This window comes from Brachycentrus maculatus, unplaced genomic scaffold (genome assembly GCF_059751285.1).
Source record: "Brachycentrus maculatus isolate JH-2025_06_01 unplaced genomic scaffold, ASM5975128v1 h1tg000087l, whole genome shotgun sequence".
Classification (NCBI taxonomy): domain Eukaryota; kingdom Metazoa; phylum Arthropoda; class Insecta; order Trichoptera; family Brachycentridae; genus Brachycentrus; species Brachycentrus maculatus.
Genome location: NW_028280841.1, coordinates 1,233,782 through 1,254,921, shown reverse-complemented (window position 1 = coordinate 1,254,921; position 21,140 = coordinate 1,233,782). Strand labels below are relative to the sequence as shown.

At 33.6% G+C, this 21,140-nt stretch overlaps 2 protein-coding genes across 4 annotated transcripts in view; one reads left to right on the top strand and one right to left on the bottom strand.

Moving 5' to 3' along the window:
* Positions 1-1,737, top strand: part of Snap25 (Synaptosomal-associated protein 25kDa) — an 88,591-nt gene extending 86,854 nt beyond the window's left edge. The window contains exon 8 of the mRNA XM_088257792.1: positions 815-1,737. Within this exon, the coding sequence (XP_088113918.1) occupies positions 815-880 (66 nt within the window). The 3' untranslated portion in view covers positions 881-1,737. The remainder of the gene's footprint in view (positions 1-814) is intronic.
* A 6,713-nt stretch (positions 1,738-8,450) lies between these two features.
* On the bottom strand, positions 8,451-21,140 carry LOC148310814 (serine protease ea-like). 3 transcript variants are annotated; one of them, XM_088257774.1, is made up of 9 exons: positions 20,993-21,140; positions 19,927-20,090; positions 18,130-18,196; positions 16,206-16,369; positions 14,221-14,383; positions 13,226-13,322; positions 11,243-11,430; positions 9,735-9,839; positions 8,451-9,281 (listed from the first exon to the last, which is right to left on the bottom strand). In XM_088257774.1, the coding sequence occupies exons 1-9, from the start codon at positions 21,042-21,044 to the stop codon at positions 8,965-8,967; spliced, it is 1,317 nt and encodes a 438-aa protein (XP_088113900.1). In that variant the 5' UTR covers positions 21,045-21,140; the 3' UTR covers positions 8,451-8,964. The 3 variants fall into 3 exon arrangements, with proteins under 3 accessions (XP_088113900.1, XP_088113901.1, XP_088113902.1); XM_088257775.1 differs by lacking the exon at positions 19,927-20,090 and adding an exon at positions 20,127-20,188 and having other exon boundaries at positions 18,130-18,198; positions 20,993-21,044; XM_088257776.1 differs by lacking the exons at positions 18,130-18,196; positions 19,927-20,090 and having other exon boundaries at positions 20,993-21,133.

Here is a 21,140-nt window from a genome sequence, read left to right as displayed (position 1 = left end):
ATGGTTTAACATTTTAAAATCCAATTTTAAAAATATGCTAAAATAAATTCACGTTTCTTGTAACTTTATTATGAATAATTGTTATAAATCAGTGGTTCTTAACCTGTGTTCGATCAAACCCCAGGGGTTTGGTGAGTCAGTCTCCCGGGTTCGGCTGAGGTCAAAACACACACCCGACTTATTATACGATAATATGAAAAATTATATGATGTACCTACGATATCCAATAGATGAAGTTTATAATTTGAATGGAATATATCAATCTAGCAATAAAAGTAATACAGGAGGTCAAACGCTAAAACAATGCACATACGACGCATTGCACCTACATTTTTTTTACTGGGATGGGACTTCAAATAAGTCATAACAAATGTACCAATCTATTGTCATAATGTGTCGTCGTTGTGAAATGTGATTTACAAAAATTAAGCAATCACATAGAATAGAGAAGTGATAATTTCCTGGCTATACTGCCGCCCAACAGTCGAATTGTAACTGTCGTGATAGTATGTTGTGTGTGATACCTTTCTTAATATTTTAATCCCTTCATATTTTGAGCAAAATATAATTATTTTTGCAATTAAGGGTTCGGCGAACGCACGTATGAAACTGGTGAGGTTTCGGTACGGAGGTACCACGGTTAAGAATTACTGTTACTGATATATTTTTCTACTTTTGGTACCTTGCATTGTGTGATTAGTTCCGCTTATTTGATGTACTAATAAACGGAGTAATTTGTTCTTGTAGTGATATTTTCTCTTCATCCAAATTACATTTTTGTTTTTCTCTATTAATTGTTTGTATTTTGATTCAGGGTGAGAGTAATGAGACTCGCATCGCCGTAGCCAACCAGAGGGCTAACAAGTTACTCAAGTCTTAAGTCGGTCCTTACGGAAACCCTCAACCAGAGAGTACTTCAGCAGCAAGTGGCGGGAACCATCTCAGGAGAAGAGAAGAAGATTATCATTTATTTCAATCAATTCAAATTATTTATATATCTTGATTTCATTCAATACCGTATCATTTTATTAATATTTAGTCTAAGTGAAACCTGGTATGAGATGAAATTTCTTTTTAAATTAGGAACTTATCAATCATGTGTAATGAATTTTTTTTTATTTCAATTTTATCCCATTTCGAAGTCATTTTCACTAAAAATAACTGCAAAAAGCAATCAAGCAAAAATGGAATCAAGAAATTTTATTTTGAAATAATTATTGTTAACTTTCATACATTTGTTCCGTATGCTATATATTTTTTCCTCGTTATTTACTAAAATTAATGTTTTTTTTTTGTTTGAATAATCATAAAATAGTATCAGGGAGACAGCCTTTTAAATAGCATTTTTAATCCATTTTGATTTTAACATTACTTGATAAATGCCACATGCTATTTATTCAAATCTATTTCGATACATGTTTCAATGCATTCAATTCAACATCATTATCAAACACTAATTGTGATGTTGAATACATCGAAATACTTGTTACAATAAATCTTAATAAATTGTGGTATTTACCAAGTCAAGTTAAATTTTAAATAGATAGATATTATTATAAAGTGACTGCCAAATCAATAAATGAAATTTTAGATCCAATTTGTGGAAAACAATAGTCTTCACAAGATAGAAATCTGTCTTGATTTATTTTCTATCAAGTTCCTTGTTTGTCATAAATTTCAATAAAATAAACCTTAATTATATATCTTTCTAGTTATTATTCTTAAATTTTAAATTTATAAAAATATATTATCCTCGTTTAGGAAAAAAGTATCTAGCTCTTTCTCTGTCCATAACGCAAAGCACTTATTCGATTAAGGTAATCATTGATACACACACATAAATGACTTCACCAGTGCAAATGGCAGACTCCCCGGTATTTTTAGAATTGCAACCTGGCGACCATGGATATAGATAGCATTGCCAACCTGGCGACATTACAAAAAGGTCACTTTACCTTGATCTCTTATTACACTTGTAATAAGAGATCAAGGTGAAGCGACTTTTTTGTAATGCCGCCAGGTTGGCAATGCTATCTATATCCACAGTCGCCAGGTTGCAATTCTATAATAATAATACTTAATTGGAAACAAAAACAATAAAAAAATACAATGCACGACATAAGCTGATTTTCGTCACTTTGGTATGCAGCCAATAACCGACAGTGAAGGAATTCCTGCAGAATGCATGGCTAACGGGAAAGACTATAGACAATACTAAAACATGGAGACAAAATAGATCCTGCGCCATATGCATTCGTAAAAACATTTACCCGTCTACAGGCGGAAAAAATATTTGAACACATATTTTGAACAAAAATGCTCGGACCTGATTTCCATATGCAGTAAAAGAGCACCGTAATGATTGTTAGTCCATTACTGTTTCATAAGTTCAGCTTTTATTTAAATTGACAAGAAATAAAACAGTTGGAGATAAATTGCATGTGAAAACGAGAATGTTAGGACCGTAAGTTTCGAAGTTGAATATTAAATTATTGCAGTGTAAAATTGCTTACGATAAATTGAAACAAATATATATTGAAGTGAGATTCTATTGAAAGCTTTCAGCTGTATAAAAAGTAGCAATTACAAAGTGTTTACGTATCAAATAATATTTACAATAAGATATCCTCTATTTAATTACGGTTCATTAAGGAACTTTCTCTCTGCTTATGTAAAAGATTAGCACCAATTTTAACTCTAGTTATCCTAGTCTTAAGAGAAATTTTATCCGATAGATGTTACAACCGATAATTTTTCCTCACCAAGTACAGTGTAGATGAGATGCCAAAATTATTGAACACATTTGAAATCATTATTTTTACAAAAAAAACCTTAAATAGAAACCCGAGTGGCCTAACCTAACCTTACCTTACTGAGAATTATATTTTTCGAATTACGTTGGGAATTGAAGAAATCACTACCTGTAAATGTGTTACCTTATGCGATGATTAAATATCGCCTTTTAGAAGCCGCTTGGATGCTTTTATTTACCGCCCTACTCGTACAAACATATGTAATACGTCTGCTATATTATTACCAACAACAACAAGCCGTGTCCCGTATGTTCGTTACAGAAAAGTATACTCGCAACCACAGATCACGTGGTTTGTGATACGTTAAATTGTTCCCACTTGCCCATCGCATACGAATACGTCATCGACGCGTTTAGTATTTTAAGGTCAATATCATTGGCTTCCTCATTTGCAGAATATGTCAAGATTATCTTGATTGATATAATACATTCAATACAAAACATATTTGTAAAAATATTCAATTCAATATTATTACAAAAAAATCTCTGGCGAACTCTTATGTTGAGAACCTCTAACTTGCAAAGGATATGAAAATGGTCATAAATTGTCTAAAATTGTCTGGTATATTCTAAATAAGAATTGTTATTGAGAAATCTTATTAAAAACAACCCGAGGATTTTTTACCTACTTTTTGAATAATAACCCAAAGGTTAATGGACTAAAAGGAGGTTAGTAGGTAAAGGGCGGTTAATAAATGACAAAATATTGTGTAGGACATATAGGCACATCAGCAGAGGCTGCCTAACTACAACCAAATAGTAAAAATAACAATCAATTCATGGAAAATGGCATTATTAAACTTATCAAAATAAATGAAACACATACTTTGCTTATAACCAGTGTTATTTTGGTAACATTTTCCCAATCGGTTTCAACAAATACCTTATCTTCTTCTTTACTTGGGACAAATAGATACTGCAGTTACTATCTGTCCCTGAAGAAGTTAAAATTTTGTCAAAACCGGTTGTAAAAATAGTACTGATATAAAAGTGATTAAGAAGAAAGCTTCTGTTTTATTTATTTTTTATAATTTATCAAATGTGCCACAAAGAAAAAACATTTTATCAACTACTAAATTCATTTTCAACCTTAAAGTATAAATAAATGACCATACGTGTCAATTCCGTTAAATAAAATAAAATAAAAGTTGTTGAATATCACACCGATTTTGCCATCTTTAAAGATGGCATCTATAATATTTAAATATAGTCCGACATGCTTGTCATTCGCTCTGTTATACCAAAGTTTTACAAATTATTTATGTATTTGTAAGTAAAAATTGCTCAATTTGTGTTAGTTACGATATTAATTGCACCTAATTTTAGTATATCTCTAGGTTTTTCTTGTGATCAAATTGTCTTTCAAACTTCGTATTTACGAATGAATTTTATAATTGACAATGATGCAATTTGTAATGTTGTTAACACACTATTCTAATTTAACCTCTTAGTGAGCATGTAATGAACATTATCATCCAATCAAAGTTGGTTCTAAAAGGAAAATGAAATCGAGCACTTTAATTTATTTTTTGAAACGAAGATTTTCTTACGATTATCTGTACCGAACAATTTAAAATTCAATATTTTACCAATTTGTTTTGGCAAAACTGACAAATCTGTTTTTTTTTTTTCTGTATTTTTGCAAATTTAAATGAGATTTTTATGAGAGTGGATATATTATGTAATGCCACATTACGAATTTCCTTCTTATGATATTTTTTTACTGCTACTAATTTGTCTCATCCATCATTGGTGTAGCCTTAATCTATTTTATTAAAATTAATCATTAAAAAAAACTTCACTCTTCAGAGTTTTAGTTCGCAATAACACGCTCATCAAATACAGTTAGTTCGCAAGAGCTCATTCCTCAGATACAGTTTAATTCACGAGAGCTCACTGTTCAGGTACAGTTTCTTTTGCAAGAACTAACTTCTCACATAGTGCAGTTCGCAAACACTCACTCCTATCTGCAGTTAGTTCACAACAACTCACTCTTCAGATACAATTTAGTTGACAAGATCCCACTCTTCAGATAGTGTTTAGTTCGCAAAAACCCAATCACTAAGAGGTTAAATGGATGTAGAATGTGGGCAAACATTGCTACCTGTTCCACTATGCTTGGTTAATTTCAGCTGTTTTGAGAGACACGCACCACTTAATGGGGAACAAGGGACAGTGTTTCTTTTCCACTTATTTACCATGGAATATCTGCAATACTGTTTGACACAGACATAAAAATTTAGCAGTTATTTTAGAGTAGGGTTAGGTCACATAGTATAGTACATATATAACATTATTATGTAATAAATACATTTTTTTTTAAATGTATACCATACATTGTGATTAAAGCAATTTAGTTTGTATCACAGTTGCAATAATTAAGTACACATAATTCAAATTGAAATATCATCATGTACAAAATTGATATTCGGCGATTAGTTCACCTTTTTCCCAAGATTTAAATTTATTTTTTAAGACTCTTAGATATTACGATATATTTAATTTTTCGAAATTCTTTCTTTTTTATTATATAAATCTAGAAGGTTAACATTGAATAGCATTAAAATTTATCAAAATTTCTAATATTGTACATCAAACAACAATTTAATAGTTTGTACAATAAAATTTTAATAAATCATATTGTAATTTTTGTGCTATTTTGTATGTGTATAGTTTTAATATTCCACGTCAAAAATGGTAGATTCAATACTATCTATTTGTAATATTGAATCACTGATTTGCCCTCCAGACGTGGATGAAGGATGGATAGCAATTTGTGATATGCAGTTAGTAGCGTGAAGATGTGTAGTGTTTTATATGCATCGTTCTTAAAATATTAGCTGACACAGCTTCCGACTTTTTTGTTACAGATAATTCTGTAACAGAAACACATTTCGCTCTTTTAAAATGTATTCATTAATTTAAAAAAAAATACATTTAACTAAAATGTTTAATTAAAATGTAAGTGCTAATAATTTTAATTTTATTTATTGCACAGCATATTTTTTATGTGATTTCTAATGTGTCAGTAGAAATAAAATGAAATAATTTTATTCTGTAATATTTTATTTTAAGACTACATTCTCTTTTATTAATAAATCTAGCTGTTATATCATGCGATCAAAGTTATTAAGTTACTAATGATTTGATGTTATAATAATTGAGTGCTTCATTTAAAAGTGTTTTAAAAAATTCTAATTTATCACTTATCACTTTCTGATACCTGAATAATGAGTACTTACTTTTTTAAAGTATTTTTTATTTACAATTAATATTTAAAGTACTTACTTTGCGGTTTTTTATTTAATAGCTTACGAAATAACTTTGTTATAAAACCATTTATTATATACAACATTTTGAATGTGTCCAAATACTTGTTCACAAAATCTGGATTATCTCCAATTACAGGAGTTATTTTCATATTATTTTTTGACATGTCATCAAAGATGAAGAGGAATATGGAAGTCTGGGCATTTACGGGGCTTACGACCGTCACAGGCTGGTTTAAGTGATCACTTTACACACGTGTAACATTCACCAATTCTACCCATTATTGACAACCACACTACTCAAATTCTTGGAAGTTCCATGTATATGAACCAATTTAGAAACCTTGTTCATGAATCACTAAAACTTCACTAGAGACATCTATTGGTGAGATGTAAAGAAGCTTTTTACTAAGCAGAAACTCTTATATTAGTATGTGAGATCCGAATCCCGGATTATAATCACACACATGAGAAACGCCAGAAAATACCATTTTCATTTTTATTATTAAGCTTATAATTTGACCAGATAATTTATTTACAACATTTACACAAAAAGCTTCTTTACATCTCACCAATAGATGTCTCTAGTGAAGTTTTAGTGATTCATGAACAAGGTTTCTAAATTGGTTCATATATATATAGAACTTCCAAGAATTGTAGTAGTGTGGTTGTCAATAATGGGTAGAATTGGTGAATGTTACACGTGTGTAAAGTGATCACTTAAACCAGCCTATGACGGTCGTAAGCCCCGTAAATGCCCAGACTTCCATATTCTTCTTCATCTTTGATGAGATGTCAAAAAAAAATAAATAATAATTTATTATATATTTTATTACATAATTATAAGTCTTGAGAAATATAATTACTATCAAAAGTATTACATTTTCAACAGGAAGGAGTTAGTTTGCTTAGAAACCAGTCGAAATAATAATAAGATATTTATTTAGTGATTTTATAACAAAGATATTTTTGTTTTATTGGGTACATGTTTGCTAATTTTTAAGTTATTTTTCAAAAATATTTGTTATAATACTTTTTTGAGTAATCATTCCTTTTTAAGGTATTGTTACTTTTTTTAATATTCGTTATTTTTTCAGTACACAGATTAAAATTTGCTACATCTTTTTTTCTTACTACATACACTCTTTGCGATTAGGTGATTAAATCGTCGGCAGATGAACTTTGCTGACGATGCAATATACTGTGGTAAAACGTCGTGGTTTTTGGCAAAAGGTTCTTTTTTAAATTATACTCTAATTGTAACTATTATTTTATGTGAATGTAAGAGAACTCTAAAGTGGACAAGTCTTATTTCAATCTTATTAACATGTGAATGTTTCCAAAGCTCACTTGTAATAGGCAAGATGATCAATATCACTTAATCACTTAAAATTGGAAATGAAAACACTTCACGGTTTTTTCCACATTAGGTATATTTGTTTTCACGACTAGGTTCAGAAGCTACAGATTATTCCATCTTCGATCTGAATATAAACTAGTCGATAAAATAAATATAACTCAGGTGGTTTACCACTTTTATTATTTTTTTAGTCCGCCTCCGTAGTGTAATGGTCAGCATGCTCGGCTGCCGTTCTGGAGGTCCCGGGTTCGATTCCCAAGGGGGTTTAATAAATATAAGTGATTTTTTCACTCTAATATTTATTCAACATTACACTGGACTGGTACCTGAAGTGGAGGGCTGATCACCTTTCCTTCATGTGTAAACGATCGAGATAACACTGCGTTTATATGAAGCAGTGCCCTATGCACCATTGGGGTGCGGTAAGGGTTTTATTATATATTATATATATATATTTTTTTTAAGTGTTTTCATTTACAATTTCATCTCATGTCTTACCACAAAGTGAATGCCGAAACAATAAATAAAATATTATATCACTTACATGGATATGTAGAGTAGAGTGTAGAGCCTTGCAAAACGTACCTAATTCCTTCCAGGAGCAAATTTGGTATGCGAAAAGAACAACAAAAAAACTGTGTAGTGTCACAGGCTGATATAAAAGTACCGACACGCAATGACTTAATATCCTAAAAACATGAAAACAAATGTCCGTGGAGATTTAAACTTTTTTGTTTATTGATTTCACGCTTGTTTAATACCAAAAATACTTTATATCTGCGTTAGTTTACATATTTGGTACTAAAATAGATTAAATTTGTGGAATTTTTAATCAAAATCCAATGTTTTTATTTCACACTGTAGTAAATCTATTTGTTCAAACTCATTATATAAAACATGATGTACGAAGTGTGTGAAGAGGATTTTTCCAAGATAATACATACATATATATCTATGGCTGTCTTGGCAACTTGTTCCATCGACAAATATAAATAATCATGAATAAAAATACAATATATCAATCTTGCTTTATTTATTTCCTTTTCCCATTTTTAAAAATAATTCTTGTACATGATATTTGTAATGATATTGTACATAAAGTGTTAATTTATTATTTTAATTTCTTAGATTAGTTTCTCGAACTTTAATCTTTACACATTGTTTGCTGGAAACGCTTAAAAGCATCTTTTACATACTGTTATAGTAAAGAGCGGGAGACGCTCACAAGTGTTCTGTTTGCTTACTTTTAGTAGAGCGTGACAGACGCCAAAAAACATTGTACAGATCGGAATCGGGCTTGCAGTTACTTATGATCAGTATACGACCCTAATTAATGTACTAATTAGGCCCGGGGTTGATGAAAAGCTGCCCGACAACAATGTATTAAGAAACATCATCTTCTTTGTCTGATCTTCTGAAAGTTGACAATCAGTAAGGCGTACCCTCTACTGAAGTTTTACTTAATCTACATTGTCCAAGGTGGGATGATGACAGGGATCATCATCCTTGTCGGTGTCTTTGAGCTACTCTTTTATGTTCTTCGATATCCAGGCACTAAACTTGGCTACGTTGGTGTATACAGAAGGGAAGTCGAGGGTTCCGCAAGGGACGGAGCCGAAGCTGCTTATGCCCAACAGATACCAGTTGGAGTACCTGCCGTCCAGTTCTAGAGACATGAGGGGTCCCCCGGAATCTCCTTTGCATGTATCTTTATTTTTCTTGCCTCCCGCACAGAGCTGGGTAGGAAGGAGTATGACGTTCTGGTTTCGGTAAAATCGACGGCATTGCTCGTATTCAATTATGGGCAATTCCACTTTGAGTTTAACGTCAGATGTTGTTGCTGGAAGAAAGAATTGAATTCAAAATAACACCTGACTATGTGATCTTGGTACATAACACATAACGCATAATCCACACTAATAGACTAGAGGTGTGACTAAAAGTTTATTGTTACTTTTTGTAACTGCATCGTATCGATGCAGTTTTGTCTTCATTGTTAATTACATAAAGGCAAATCCTGCGCTACAAATGCCACTCCAGGGTTATTTAAATGAAATATTGATGTGAAAATATTCTTATATTTATTTTGACCGGTCTGAAAATCGAACCCAGGATCTCCAAGTAGCCAAACGCAATAACCACTACACTACAAGTGTACAAATGGAAGTGGACAAATGGATGAATCTCTGAATCAATCAAGGATGCCTCTGCCGTGACAGCATTTTCCCTTGAGCGATATTCTTAGCTCGAATACTTTTTAAGTAAGCGTATTAAATAATTTAAAAGGAATTACAGTGTTCGGTTCTTCCCCATCCGGTAGCCATGACATTCACTCCGGTGAAATTCTTCCTTAAAACAGTTTGGCTTATCAATGGAAGGCAAATCGGTAGGATCCAATCTAGATTGACAAAAAATATTACATTTATACAATAAAACAGCAACTACCATGTATGAGTATACTTTTTTTCCACTTGTATTTTATTTAACCAGTGTCCGAGTTCCATCGTTACCGACATCACCAGATTGGACAAAATTCTGTGTCATATATACACAACAAGGCAGGGGTTGAAAACCATGATCTTGAATAATTTTTCCTCAATAATGAATTTAAATTGAATGAATTTAATTAGTGAACTATTGGAAATCAATTGATTGTCGATAGGGTGAATAGGTACTAGATATACTAATACATGTTTCGTAGGCCTTTTTTCTAAAATTTATGGGAAATACTCCTTTTTGAGCATGTGATTTAACATATTGTTGTTTATAAAATATAATGCTTATAAGCGTGTTCTACTCACTCTCTACTAATATTTCTTGCAAACAATGTGTTAATTTTCTGAAGGCCATCTTGCCCAGCCCAAGTCTATGAAACATGTATCCTTCCTGTGATGATGTATGGTTGTAAATCTATCACATTGACAGCTAACATCATACATAAACTGAGATGCGCACAGCGATCAGTGCAACGGCAAATGTTGGGCATAGTCTGTGAGACAAAATTTCGAATGTGGAAATCAGACGCCAAACAAATATGGATTGTATTGCAAAGTAAAAGTGACAATGGGTAGGTTCATGTGGTAAGGCAGGGAACCGACAAATAGACATCCAGAATCCTAAAATCGACACCCTGGGATGAAAAAAGAGGAGTAGATTGACTCCGAAGAAGATGGGCTGGTGACATAATTCTTGTCGCCGGGTAAAATTAGACAAGAGCGGCCCAATAAAGAAAGCGTGAAAAAATATGGAAGAGGCCTACATCTAGCAGTCGAGAGATGGCTGAAGAAGAAGATTTGAATCTAACACTGTTGAGGCTTTAGTTATTGTCATATTTTTCTTCTTTAGCCTTCTGTTCTCCACTGCTGATATGGGCCCCTTCCGTATCCTTATATTTTTCAGTCTGTTGTTTGCAGCCAGTTTATACCCCTTACAGGGGCTTAGTTGTCGGACCATCTTTCTTGTGGTATTCTGATGCCTCTTTTATTCTCCCAAGGTCTCCATCTTAAAAATTTTGTGGTCCATCTTACGGGGTTGACTGACTTGCAATATGTCCTGCCCATTGCCACTTGAGTCTTGCCACGCGATCCACAATATCCGCTATTTTGTTTCTGTTCCTGATATCTTCATTTCTTACTTAAAACATCAGGCTTAAACCAAGCTTGGATCTTTCCGTGGATCGCTGTGTGCATTTGAGCTTCTCTGCACCTATTTTTGTCAGATCTATCGTCTCTAGTTTCATATTCTTAATGATAGATAATTTAATCAACCGCATGCAATAATTAGTGATATTAACAGCCAAACCTGTGTATTCTACAGATCGTGACATCCTTATTAGGGCTATATCATTGGGGGAGCCAGAATCATTGGGCACAAAGTCTTTGTGCTCGATGACACTCTCCACGGGGATGTCTTGGGGCGGGGGGGCGCACACGCCGTCCAGGCAGTCCGGGTTCAACTTGATATCCCACTCTCCGAGTCGCACGCTTTCTCTAAAAGGTTTATTTTACCATTCATATATCGTGGGTATACTAGCAGAAAACGTTAACTTAAAAATATCCAATTTTGACTTAATGATGCACATTATAAGGTTTTCAACGTTCTAAAAACTGGAATAAAGTAGTTTAAAATGTTATATTCATGCGGTTTTAGAAGTAAATTCAACTTTAAGATTAATGGCGGGTATTTTATTCAGGCTAAAAGCTTTAAATAACAGAGATTATTCAAACAGGGATTTTTGTGTTAACAGAATTTAGGATAAACAGATAAGCTTCTAAAAGTAGAGGCTTTGCAGATTATTATTTTTTTTCAAAAATGGTTATAAATTACGGGTAAGGTGGTAAATGTCACTGTGCACAAATTGATTCCTCAAACCAGCCATGACAGGTTGTAAGCCCTGTGAATACTCAGACTTCCATCTCAATAGACTACTTCATCTCTGCTGATCAATCAAAGAATATCTTGTTTCAGATAATTTATGCTTATTTAACTTTTTTCGAGTTCTGTTCAATCTTTTTGATGATTGATGTTTGACAAAACAGTCAACAAAACTTATCCCTGTTTTAAACAAGTGTCTTCGATCTGTCGTCGTACCATCAATTTCTGCATTTTTTAGCGTAGTGTATGAATTTTTTAGGGAGTAAAACAGTATTTTGTCATAAGTTCTGTTCAATCATGACTGTTTCTCCCAAATTAGTTTATGCAAAAGTTTTATTTTATAGGAATTTGTGTATTTTTTTATTACAAGATTCTATTCATCAATGTATGAGAGAAGAACAAATAGACACAAATCATTGACTTCTAAAAGTTTATAATATTTTCCCCACCACATGTCGCTCACTCCTTTCAAGAACGTCATAAATCAAAAAACATGATTTTTCAGGAGAATGTTTCTAAGGTTTAAAATTACAATACAATGTATTCAAAATAAATATCAAGCCACTTATTGAACTTTTTACTGTGCTACGGAAGTTTTTAGGTAAAACCTGAAGGTTTTTTCTGCATTTGAAAAATATTTAGTATTTTTACAAAAATTATTAAACAATACCTTTTCTTCAAAATGCAAAAACAACACTTTCTGCCCTGTAGCGGGTAAATATTAAGTTAAAAATATGCCTCTTTTGCTGGGATATAGTACTTTTTTCTGGGCATTCCGAAAACATACACAACCGAAAATTGTCGATTTTTGGTTTATGACGTTCTTGAAAGGAGTGAGCGATGTAACTCCTTTAAAAAAGTATATTAAGGGTGGAGGACCAATATTTTCGTGCTTAGATAATAATATAAACTTAATATGTCACGCTCTTTGTCTTTGAGTTTCAGTACTGAGTATTATTTGATCGGTTTGGTGACGTGTTTTCTTTGTGTTTATACTCAGTACTGTTAAGAAGCGAAACATCGTGCTTCACTCAATTTATTAGCTTCGCTTTGCTCTTCTTGCCCTTATAATTTTCATAATTTTGCAAATAAATAATTAAACTTCATTTGCGCATTTCCGTATTCCTCATCAACAGTGTTCCAGTACCTACCATTAGTTGCTACAATGACAAAATATTGTTTTACTCACTGAATAAGTCACACACAATACTATAAATTGCAAAAAATTGGTACAATGACAAATCGAAGACGCTTCACATAACAGGAATAAGTTTTATCGACTTTTTTGTTAAAAATTTATCTTTAAAAAGCAAAAACACCTTGACAACAATTTACCATATATTATGGTGTTTACTGGATAAGGTTTGAAATTGCATTTATGGATATGGGTAATATACAGTTAATACTTGCAGTTTAAACATTCTGGCCTTGAGACAATGGGAGGCTGTCAAAACATAACGGGAGGAAACTAAAACCCCTCCACATCTGAAACTCCTGTTACCTGCAACTAAAACATCAATAATGACACATAACCTTAAAGGAATGAAAAGAAAGAATGCAAGGCTGAGATAAGTATCATCCATCAAATTAAGAAATGTGTGTAGAGGTTTGGCCATGTGAATCAAATGTGTGAGGATAGAAAACTTCATCTTTTGTATGTGTCATGTCAGGTCCCCCTGACATCGACTATCACTTGAGAGTAATTATCCTTGTCTCTGGCAGCTCTAAACAGCGCCTCGATGGTACTGGGTAATATTCAATAAGTGTAAAATTACAAATATTTATTTTCACCCACCCCTGGGAATCGAACCTGGGACCTGCAGCACAATAGCTAAACACGCTAACCGTTACACCACGGAGGCGGACAAGTAATATACACCTTTTTAAATTTGAGTTTTACTTGATATATACCACTATTTCTTAAAATCTATTGTGTCACGTGGTTCGATACATTCCGCGTCATTTTCAAATAGCATTTTTAGTTTATGTTTTACCAAGTAAAATTTTTAAGTGTTATTTATTAAAAATGGACAGATATTTCCACATTATGACTGGTGAATCAATTAACACGTTGATTGCCACGGAAATTTTCATAATTCCTGTCTAAAAAGTCTTCTTTCAATAATATTATATTATTAAAAACTCCAATTTTAGTACATATTTATATTTTCTGTTCATTTATTAATAATATTTCTGTTCATGTGAGCCAGCATTGATGTTTTCTTCTCTTCCCATGCGCCATCTATGCATATTAGCACAGATATAATAGGAATTTTACTATTGCTGCATGAATATGGCAAGTAAACACAATACAAGATAACTCATAGTTAGTGTCCTAGCAAAGAACGCAATCCACGAGCTATCTTGTAGTTGGCAGTCAACGTATTAATGAAAGTAATACATACCATTAGTATACTCGAGAAGGGCTGTCCAGGGGAATTCATTCAAGTCCGTTGCAACTCCTCCCATGATCTTCTGTTCCAAGTAGTCTCCGCAGTATCTTTGTGTGGGAATGAGGGCGTTTTGTGGAATATTCTCTTCACTGCTCTCTGAGTTAGCGCAACATACCTAAGTTTACAACGACAACAGGTTAGGCAGATAAAGCATAAATTGTGTCAGTGTTTTCTTAATCATGAGCAAAAGGAGATCAGTCGTGCGATTGAGGTACCATATTCTTCTTCTTCTTCATGAGCCCTCTGACCTCCACTGCTCTGGATATAGGCCTCTTCCTCTTCTTTTCTTTTCCTCCGGTCGGTTGCTGCTTGCAGCCAGTTTTTAACCCCACAGCGACTATGTCGTCGGACCATCTCTTTTGGGGTCTTCTGACACCTCTTTTGTTCTCCTAAGGTCTCCATCATTAAATTCTTGGGGTCCATCTTGTGGAGTCTGTCTTGCAATATGTCCTGCCCATTGCCATTTAAGTTTTGGTACCATTTAGGTACCAGATCAGGTACCATTCTAGGATTTAAATAAATATTTCAGTGAAAAATCATCAATATTATAGAAAAACCTCCATGGGAATCTAACCTACAGCACGGTAGTCAAATGCGCTTCACGCTATAGTACGCTACGGAGGTAGGTACTAGTGGCAGTCGGTGTCTTTTTGTAGAAGGGATGCTGGACATGAAATGTTTATACTCGTACTTACTACATACTAGATATCAAATTTGTACATCTAGACGCTAGCCTACAAACAAGATATAATTAAGTACCATTTAAAATTACTTCCATAAATCCATTAGGCTCCATAACTTGTATTCGTTCAAACGAAAAATAAACAGATAAAAAAACCATGACATACCTGAGTTTTTAATCACTTAATAATAATATCTGTATGATTTTGTACAGCGCTGTTTTAGTAAAAAAAATTACAATTAGGTTGCTGTAGAAATATCAAAATATTTCAATTGCAGTATTGCTGTTTAAGGATAGAAGTCCAAATTTTTACTATAAAATGCAAGAGATACGGCGCATCCACAGCATGTATGGATGGACCGCGCTTGGTAGATACATACATATATAGATTAGTGTAAAAATGAAATTTTACATTTTGACTTCTCAACATAGGTGAAGAATATGGAAGTCTACGTACAACTTCCAAATTGTAAATACAGGGCTCATGATTTGTCATAGGCAGGTTTAAGCACCCTATATCAGGTCATAAGCCCTGTAAATACCCAGATTTCCATATTCTTTCATTAAATGATTCGGCAGTCACTTTGTGGTAAAATCTATCCTTTTTAAAGTTTTTCTTAAAATCTATTGTGACACGTGTCACAATAGATTTTAAGAATTAGTGGTATTTTCCATATTCTTCTTCATCCATGTTGAGATGTCAAAATGTATTACATCTTCTTTAAGATCTGCTCTTTAAAGAACTACTCATGTTTCATAAAAAAAAATTGTTTTTGTGTTTTTCTGACATTTCTTGGTGAAACTGCATTTTATATAATTTAATAAAATAACAACTACCGACATCCCAGTCTGATGATGTCAGTTAAGATGAAACCTGGTCACTGGTCAAATAAAATTAGTGTGGAAAAAACTATATGGCTGTTATATATATTCTCAATATTATTAATATTTAAACCATTTACTTTGTGATTTTTACTTATTTTTTTTTACAAAAACGTAGATAATAATAGTATATAACCACTCACCGAGATTTTTATGTCGACCGGTTTCGAGACGTACCCGTCTCTTCGTCAGGACAATCACTAACACAGCATGCAAACAATACCACCCTTCACCACCATAGCAATGCTATTTGGTTGTTATTTAATTCTACATATATAAGATATTACCATTTGACAGCCTTTTACCAATAGTACGACTTATGTCTTTGTTAATGCGCAGTTGATAAAGACATACAGATATAAACGAGAGATACCTTGGGCTCTCGGATTCCATCTCCACACTTTGACCGCCTCAAAAAAGTTGTAGATTTAGCAGGACGAGGTGCTTCACGGAGCATGGACACTAGTTTGGGACATGAGCTCAACAGGACACACTCTCCAGGGGCGCCACTGGGATCCTGACATGATTGTGTATTTTCTAAAACATGGACAGTTTAAACAATGAAAATACGGAAGTTATGATGTTATCGTACAAAAAAGATATAAGCAAAGTCCCGTTTTAACTGTGTTGGAAGTTAGCTATCCAAAATGACAAGAAGCTCATGAAACTGCACTCAGGGAGGTGCCCTCCCCAACATCCTTGTCATTCTCCATCCCAAGAGAAAAGAAGTAACTAACCATCATATTGCTTCCCCGTAGGAATAATAGAATGCCACACCACTCTATATTTGCAAACTCTCTTTGCTTCTTCCACATTCATGCACCTCCTCATACATACCCGCTGATTATTTCAACTCCTAACTTGACCACTCTCAAGTATTTGATATACCCCGATCATGCCAATTTTTTCTCATAACTTGCAAGTTATTTTCTTGTAACAATATGTTGGGTAATTTTTTTGATTAACGTCATTTTGTTTTTATTTTTTCTTTTTTATCTATCATAATCATCATCATATTATCCTTTGAGGTAGTATTAAGTCTTTGAGGTAGTATTTTACGAAAATAACGCTTTATAAATTATCCAAAATTATTAGTATTATTATTGCCTAACTAAGGATTTATTCTTCATAATCGCATTTTATCTCCATTCATTCCACATATAGTAGAACTCCAATTAATCAATTAAGACTGGAACTCAATCGGATGGTAAAAAATTCAGATAATTGTATTTTTTAATGAAAAAAAAAGACAAAGCTCCTACCCCCTGTACATCCTTTAACATCCCAAGCAAACAACTCTAAAATTTACACTTAGCTTCACATGCGGCGTTTAAAAATGATGCGGAATGCATCAGATCACGTGTCAATTAGATTTTAAGAAATAGTGGTATTTACTAAGTGAGATTAATAAAAGTATTTCCATGGAAGCCAAACTGGGCCATTTTAATGAATGAAAGAGAAATATGGGATTGGCAAAAGCAGGATGAAAGCTTTGAAAGATGAAACTGTTGAAATTCCATCAATGACATATATGTGCTTGTGAAATGAAACACATTAGAAATATGTTATTACAATTTTTTTGTGTTTAAGGCGAAATAATCGATGGCCCGCAACTTAATTTTTTTTCAAATCCAGGTAACATTTGACCAATTCAATTTTTTACTTAAAACACCGTTTTAATTCAAAATAAAGTTTTTCTTCCATATAAATATATGGTTTTGAAAACAAAAGAGTTAATGAAAGGTGAGGAGTTAAAGAATGATAAAAAATACTTTTTCAATACATATTCCAAAAATATTTAACATCCAATATACATGTCCGCCTCCGTAGTGTAATGGTCAGCACACTCAGCTACCGTTCTGGAGGTCCTGGGTTCGATTTCCAAGGGGGGTAAAATAAACATAAGTGATTCTTTCACTGTAATATTTATTCAATATTACCATGGACTGGTACCTGAAGCGGAGGGCTGATCACCCTTCCTTCATGTGTAAACGATCAAGATAACACTGCGTTTATATGACACAGTGCCCTATGCACCATTGGGGTGCGGATAAGGGTTTCATTATCATATTATATACATTCTTTAAAAAAATTGTGCGCGGAAAACACATGTGGCTTCTCGCACAGTCGGTCACGTACTGACTTATATATTTGTGAGTACACCTTTAACCAGTCTGAGCAACGGCTTCTCTTTGACGAGTATAGCTAGTTATTAAAATAATTTTCTGGCTAGTGTCGGATCGAGTACCCTTTGCACCATTTGGGTGCAGATATGGGCTAGAAAAAAATATAATCACCTACATTAGCACTGGCCCGTACTAGAACATCTCCAGTACTGGTATTCGGATCTTCTGTACAACAAACCTGAAAATAATGTTGCATTTTGACATTTCAACATAGATGAAGAAGAATATGGAAGTCTGGTTAAATGATTAACAACATTCACCATTCTACCCACGATTGACAACCAAACTACTCAAATTTTGGGAACTCATAAATCTCATCACGCTTTATGCTTGATTTCATGAGAACCATCAATTGTCTGATTGGGAAAGATTTTATAAAGTAAAGACCCTTTTAATTATTTCGAGAAATAAAAATACTTTGTGTTCTGATCCACTCACATTTTTATAACCAACTAGTTTCGGCAACAACCTGTTGCCCTCTTCAGGGTTACATTTATTACTAAATATATACAGGATCAGAACACAAAGTATTTTTATTTCTCGAAACAATTATCAATATGATCCACAAAGTTAATGCTTTCAATATTCAAAAGACCCTTTTATTTAAATGACTGCAAAATCCTAATCCCGCATACTGGGAGACGACTGAAAACATGGTTTTTAATTTTTATGCAGCTTATAATACGATCAGATTATTTTCTTCAATGTTTATTATTACACATTTAAAGTTGATTAGCTTATCAATTTTATGTTCAGATGAACTTTTGAACTCTGAAATCGATAAACTCAATGCAAAAAAAAGAAGATAACGCATTTGGTTATCATGTTGTAAGTCCCGGAATAAAAATATAAAGGAATTTTCACGTCAATATTTATATAATATGACCCTTAATTGGTACCCTAAGCGTGCTTGCCTTAATTGACGGTCATGATAACAATGTTTTGCGGTGCCCTATGCACTACTGGGTGAGAGTGAATGTTGGGGAATGTATAATAACAAATCGAAACATTACTATCCAACATCGCGTCACTGGACTTTGGAAGATTACACACCACAGTCAGAGAGAAAAATAATATCAAACATGAACCCCATTTACCTGCTTATGGACATTTGTTTCACCCACCTCCAAAGAAGTTCAAATCCCATAAACCTATTTGGATAATGGAGGTAGACAAACCAAAATATGGAAAGAAAAAAGGGCCACTGAACACATAATAAACAAACAATAAACAGTGGACCAGACAGTTCGAGTATCGGCTTTGGATCTACCTCAGAACAAAGTTAGACCAGAGCAGTTAATTGCTCTGGAGGAGAGAAAAAATAAATAACCCTGATTGTGAGTGTGGAGCTGAGCAGACCATACAACACATAGTGCAAGACTGCCGATTGAAAGGGTTTGGCGGTGACCTTCGGGATATCCATGAGGCGACCCACATGGATGAAAAAAAGCCGGAGCTATACAAAAAGTATTAAATAAAAACCATTTATGCCACAAGGGTTGTAAGTGGAGGTGGTAAGATCCAATCGTTCGGAAGATCGTTACATATTTTTTTTCTTTTCATATTTCTTTAGGTGTAAAAAAAGGTTGTCATTAGGTTATGTGAAATGAATCTTTACCATTACCTTAAAAAAATCAGAGCGTTCTTTCTCCACAAACATGAATTTTGCGAACCAGTGAGCATGCCAACAGATTAATATTTGTGAACAAGATTCACTAGAAACTAGGATCCGGTCACTCCATCAGTGTATACGAACGGGTCTTTGAGATCTAGTCTTTCATGAACAACCCGTGCCTATTCGTAAGAAGATGACACAATTTTACAGCCGTACTGCTTTTACTAACAGTGTGATGTAAATTTTTGTCAATGCGCAGTTGAAGAGCTGAGAAAGATATTAATAAAAGGTACCTTAGGCTCTCGTTTTCCATCTCCACACTTTGACTGCCTCAGAAAGGTGGTAGTTTCATCTGGACGAGGCACTTGATACAGTAAGGACAGTAGTTTCGGACATGAACTCAAGAGAACACACTTTCCGGGGGCTCCATTGGGATCCTGACAAGATTGCGTATTTTCTGAAGCATGGACAATAACAAACAATAAAAATATCTTAATGATGATGAAACAATTGAAGAGTGGTTGCACTGCAGCACTAAGTCGCTGTGAAGAGTGACTGCAGACAAAGTAAGAATTACCATGAAGATTTCCACCCTTTAGCTTGGAGTGGCAGAATAATAATCATAAGAAGAATGTCTCCAAATTTTGTTAGCAAATAAATTTGATGGTCAAATTTCAGCAGGTTTATCCTTCAATCGCAGAACAAAAGTGGAACTGGGCAGGTATCTAGCTAGATACTTAGCTACATCCACAATGATGGGACCTTAGCACGCTGTTCTCTGTCATTACTATTACACAGTGAGGCGTCCTGTCCAACATCTTGGTCATGCTCCAGCCCAAGAAGACCGAGAAGAAAGCGCAACAATACGGCGGCTCCACTTTGCTGCCTTCAGACTCAGCCGATTGACGACGTTTTTCATTAATATATTTATTTCATTTTCTCTCATTATCATTTTCATATCATAATCCATACCTATTTCAATCATCCAAGATTAATATCATTACTTAGCCCTGAGATACTTAGCTAAGTATCGCAGGGCTTACGACCAGGCATTTGACTTGTTTAAGCGATCACTTTCTTTCATAAAAAAAGGGAATAACGATACATGTTTCATATCAAGATGAGACACCTTTAAATTTACATCTCATCCGAAGGGTGAACAATCCAGTGTCCGATATAATAAATGATATTTATCACCAATATATTCCTTCTCAAACTTTTTGAAAAAATTACAAATTATACCAAATTGTATACTTCGAAATACAGGTTGATGTTTTGCATTTCGGGGTTATGAATATTTGCATTTCTGTATGAAAATGATGCATACAAAGACCATAGACCAATTAGAAAATAACTTACGTGCCAGTAGACATTGTATTGTTATCCCAAAAATAATAACCTGAAGCAACATGGTCAGGGAAACTGGCACTATGTTAAAACACAATATTACGGATCAGTGTGTCTCACAATACCACATTTTATATTTTACTCTGATTAATGATAATAA

Excerpts from the sequence above, each read along its gene's own strand:
- LOC148310814 (XM_088257774.1), bottom strand. The coding sequence starts at position 21,044 with ATGTTGCTTCAGGTTATTATTTTTGGGATAACAATACAATGTCTACTG. Across the intron at positions 14,384-16,205 it reads ATGGAATCCGAGAGCCCAAG|GTATGTTGCGCTAACTCAGA; the intron begins GTATCTCTCGTT and ends TTGTAAACTTAG. Across the intron at positions 13,323-14,220 it reads CCTTCTCGAGTATACTAATG|TTGCAGGTAACAGGAGTTTC; the intron begins GTATGTATTACT and ends TTGATGTTTTAG.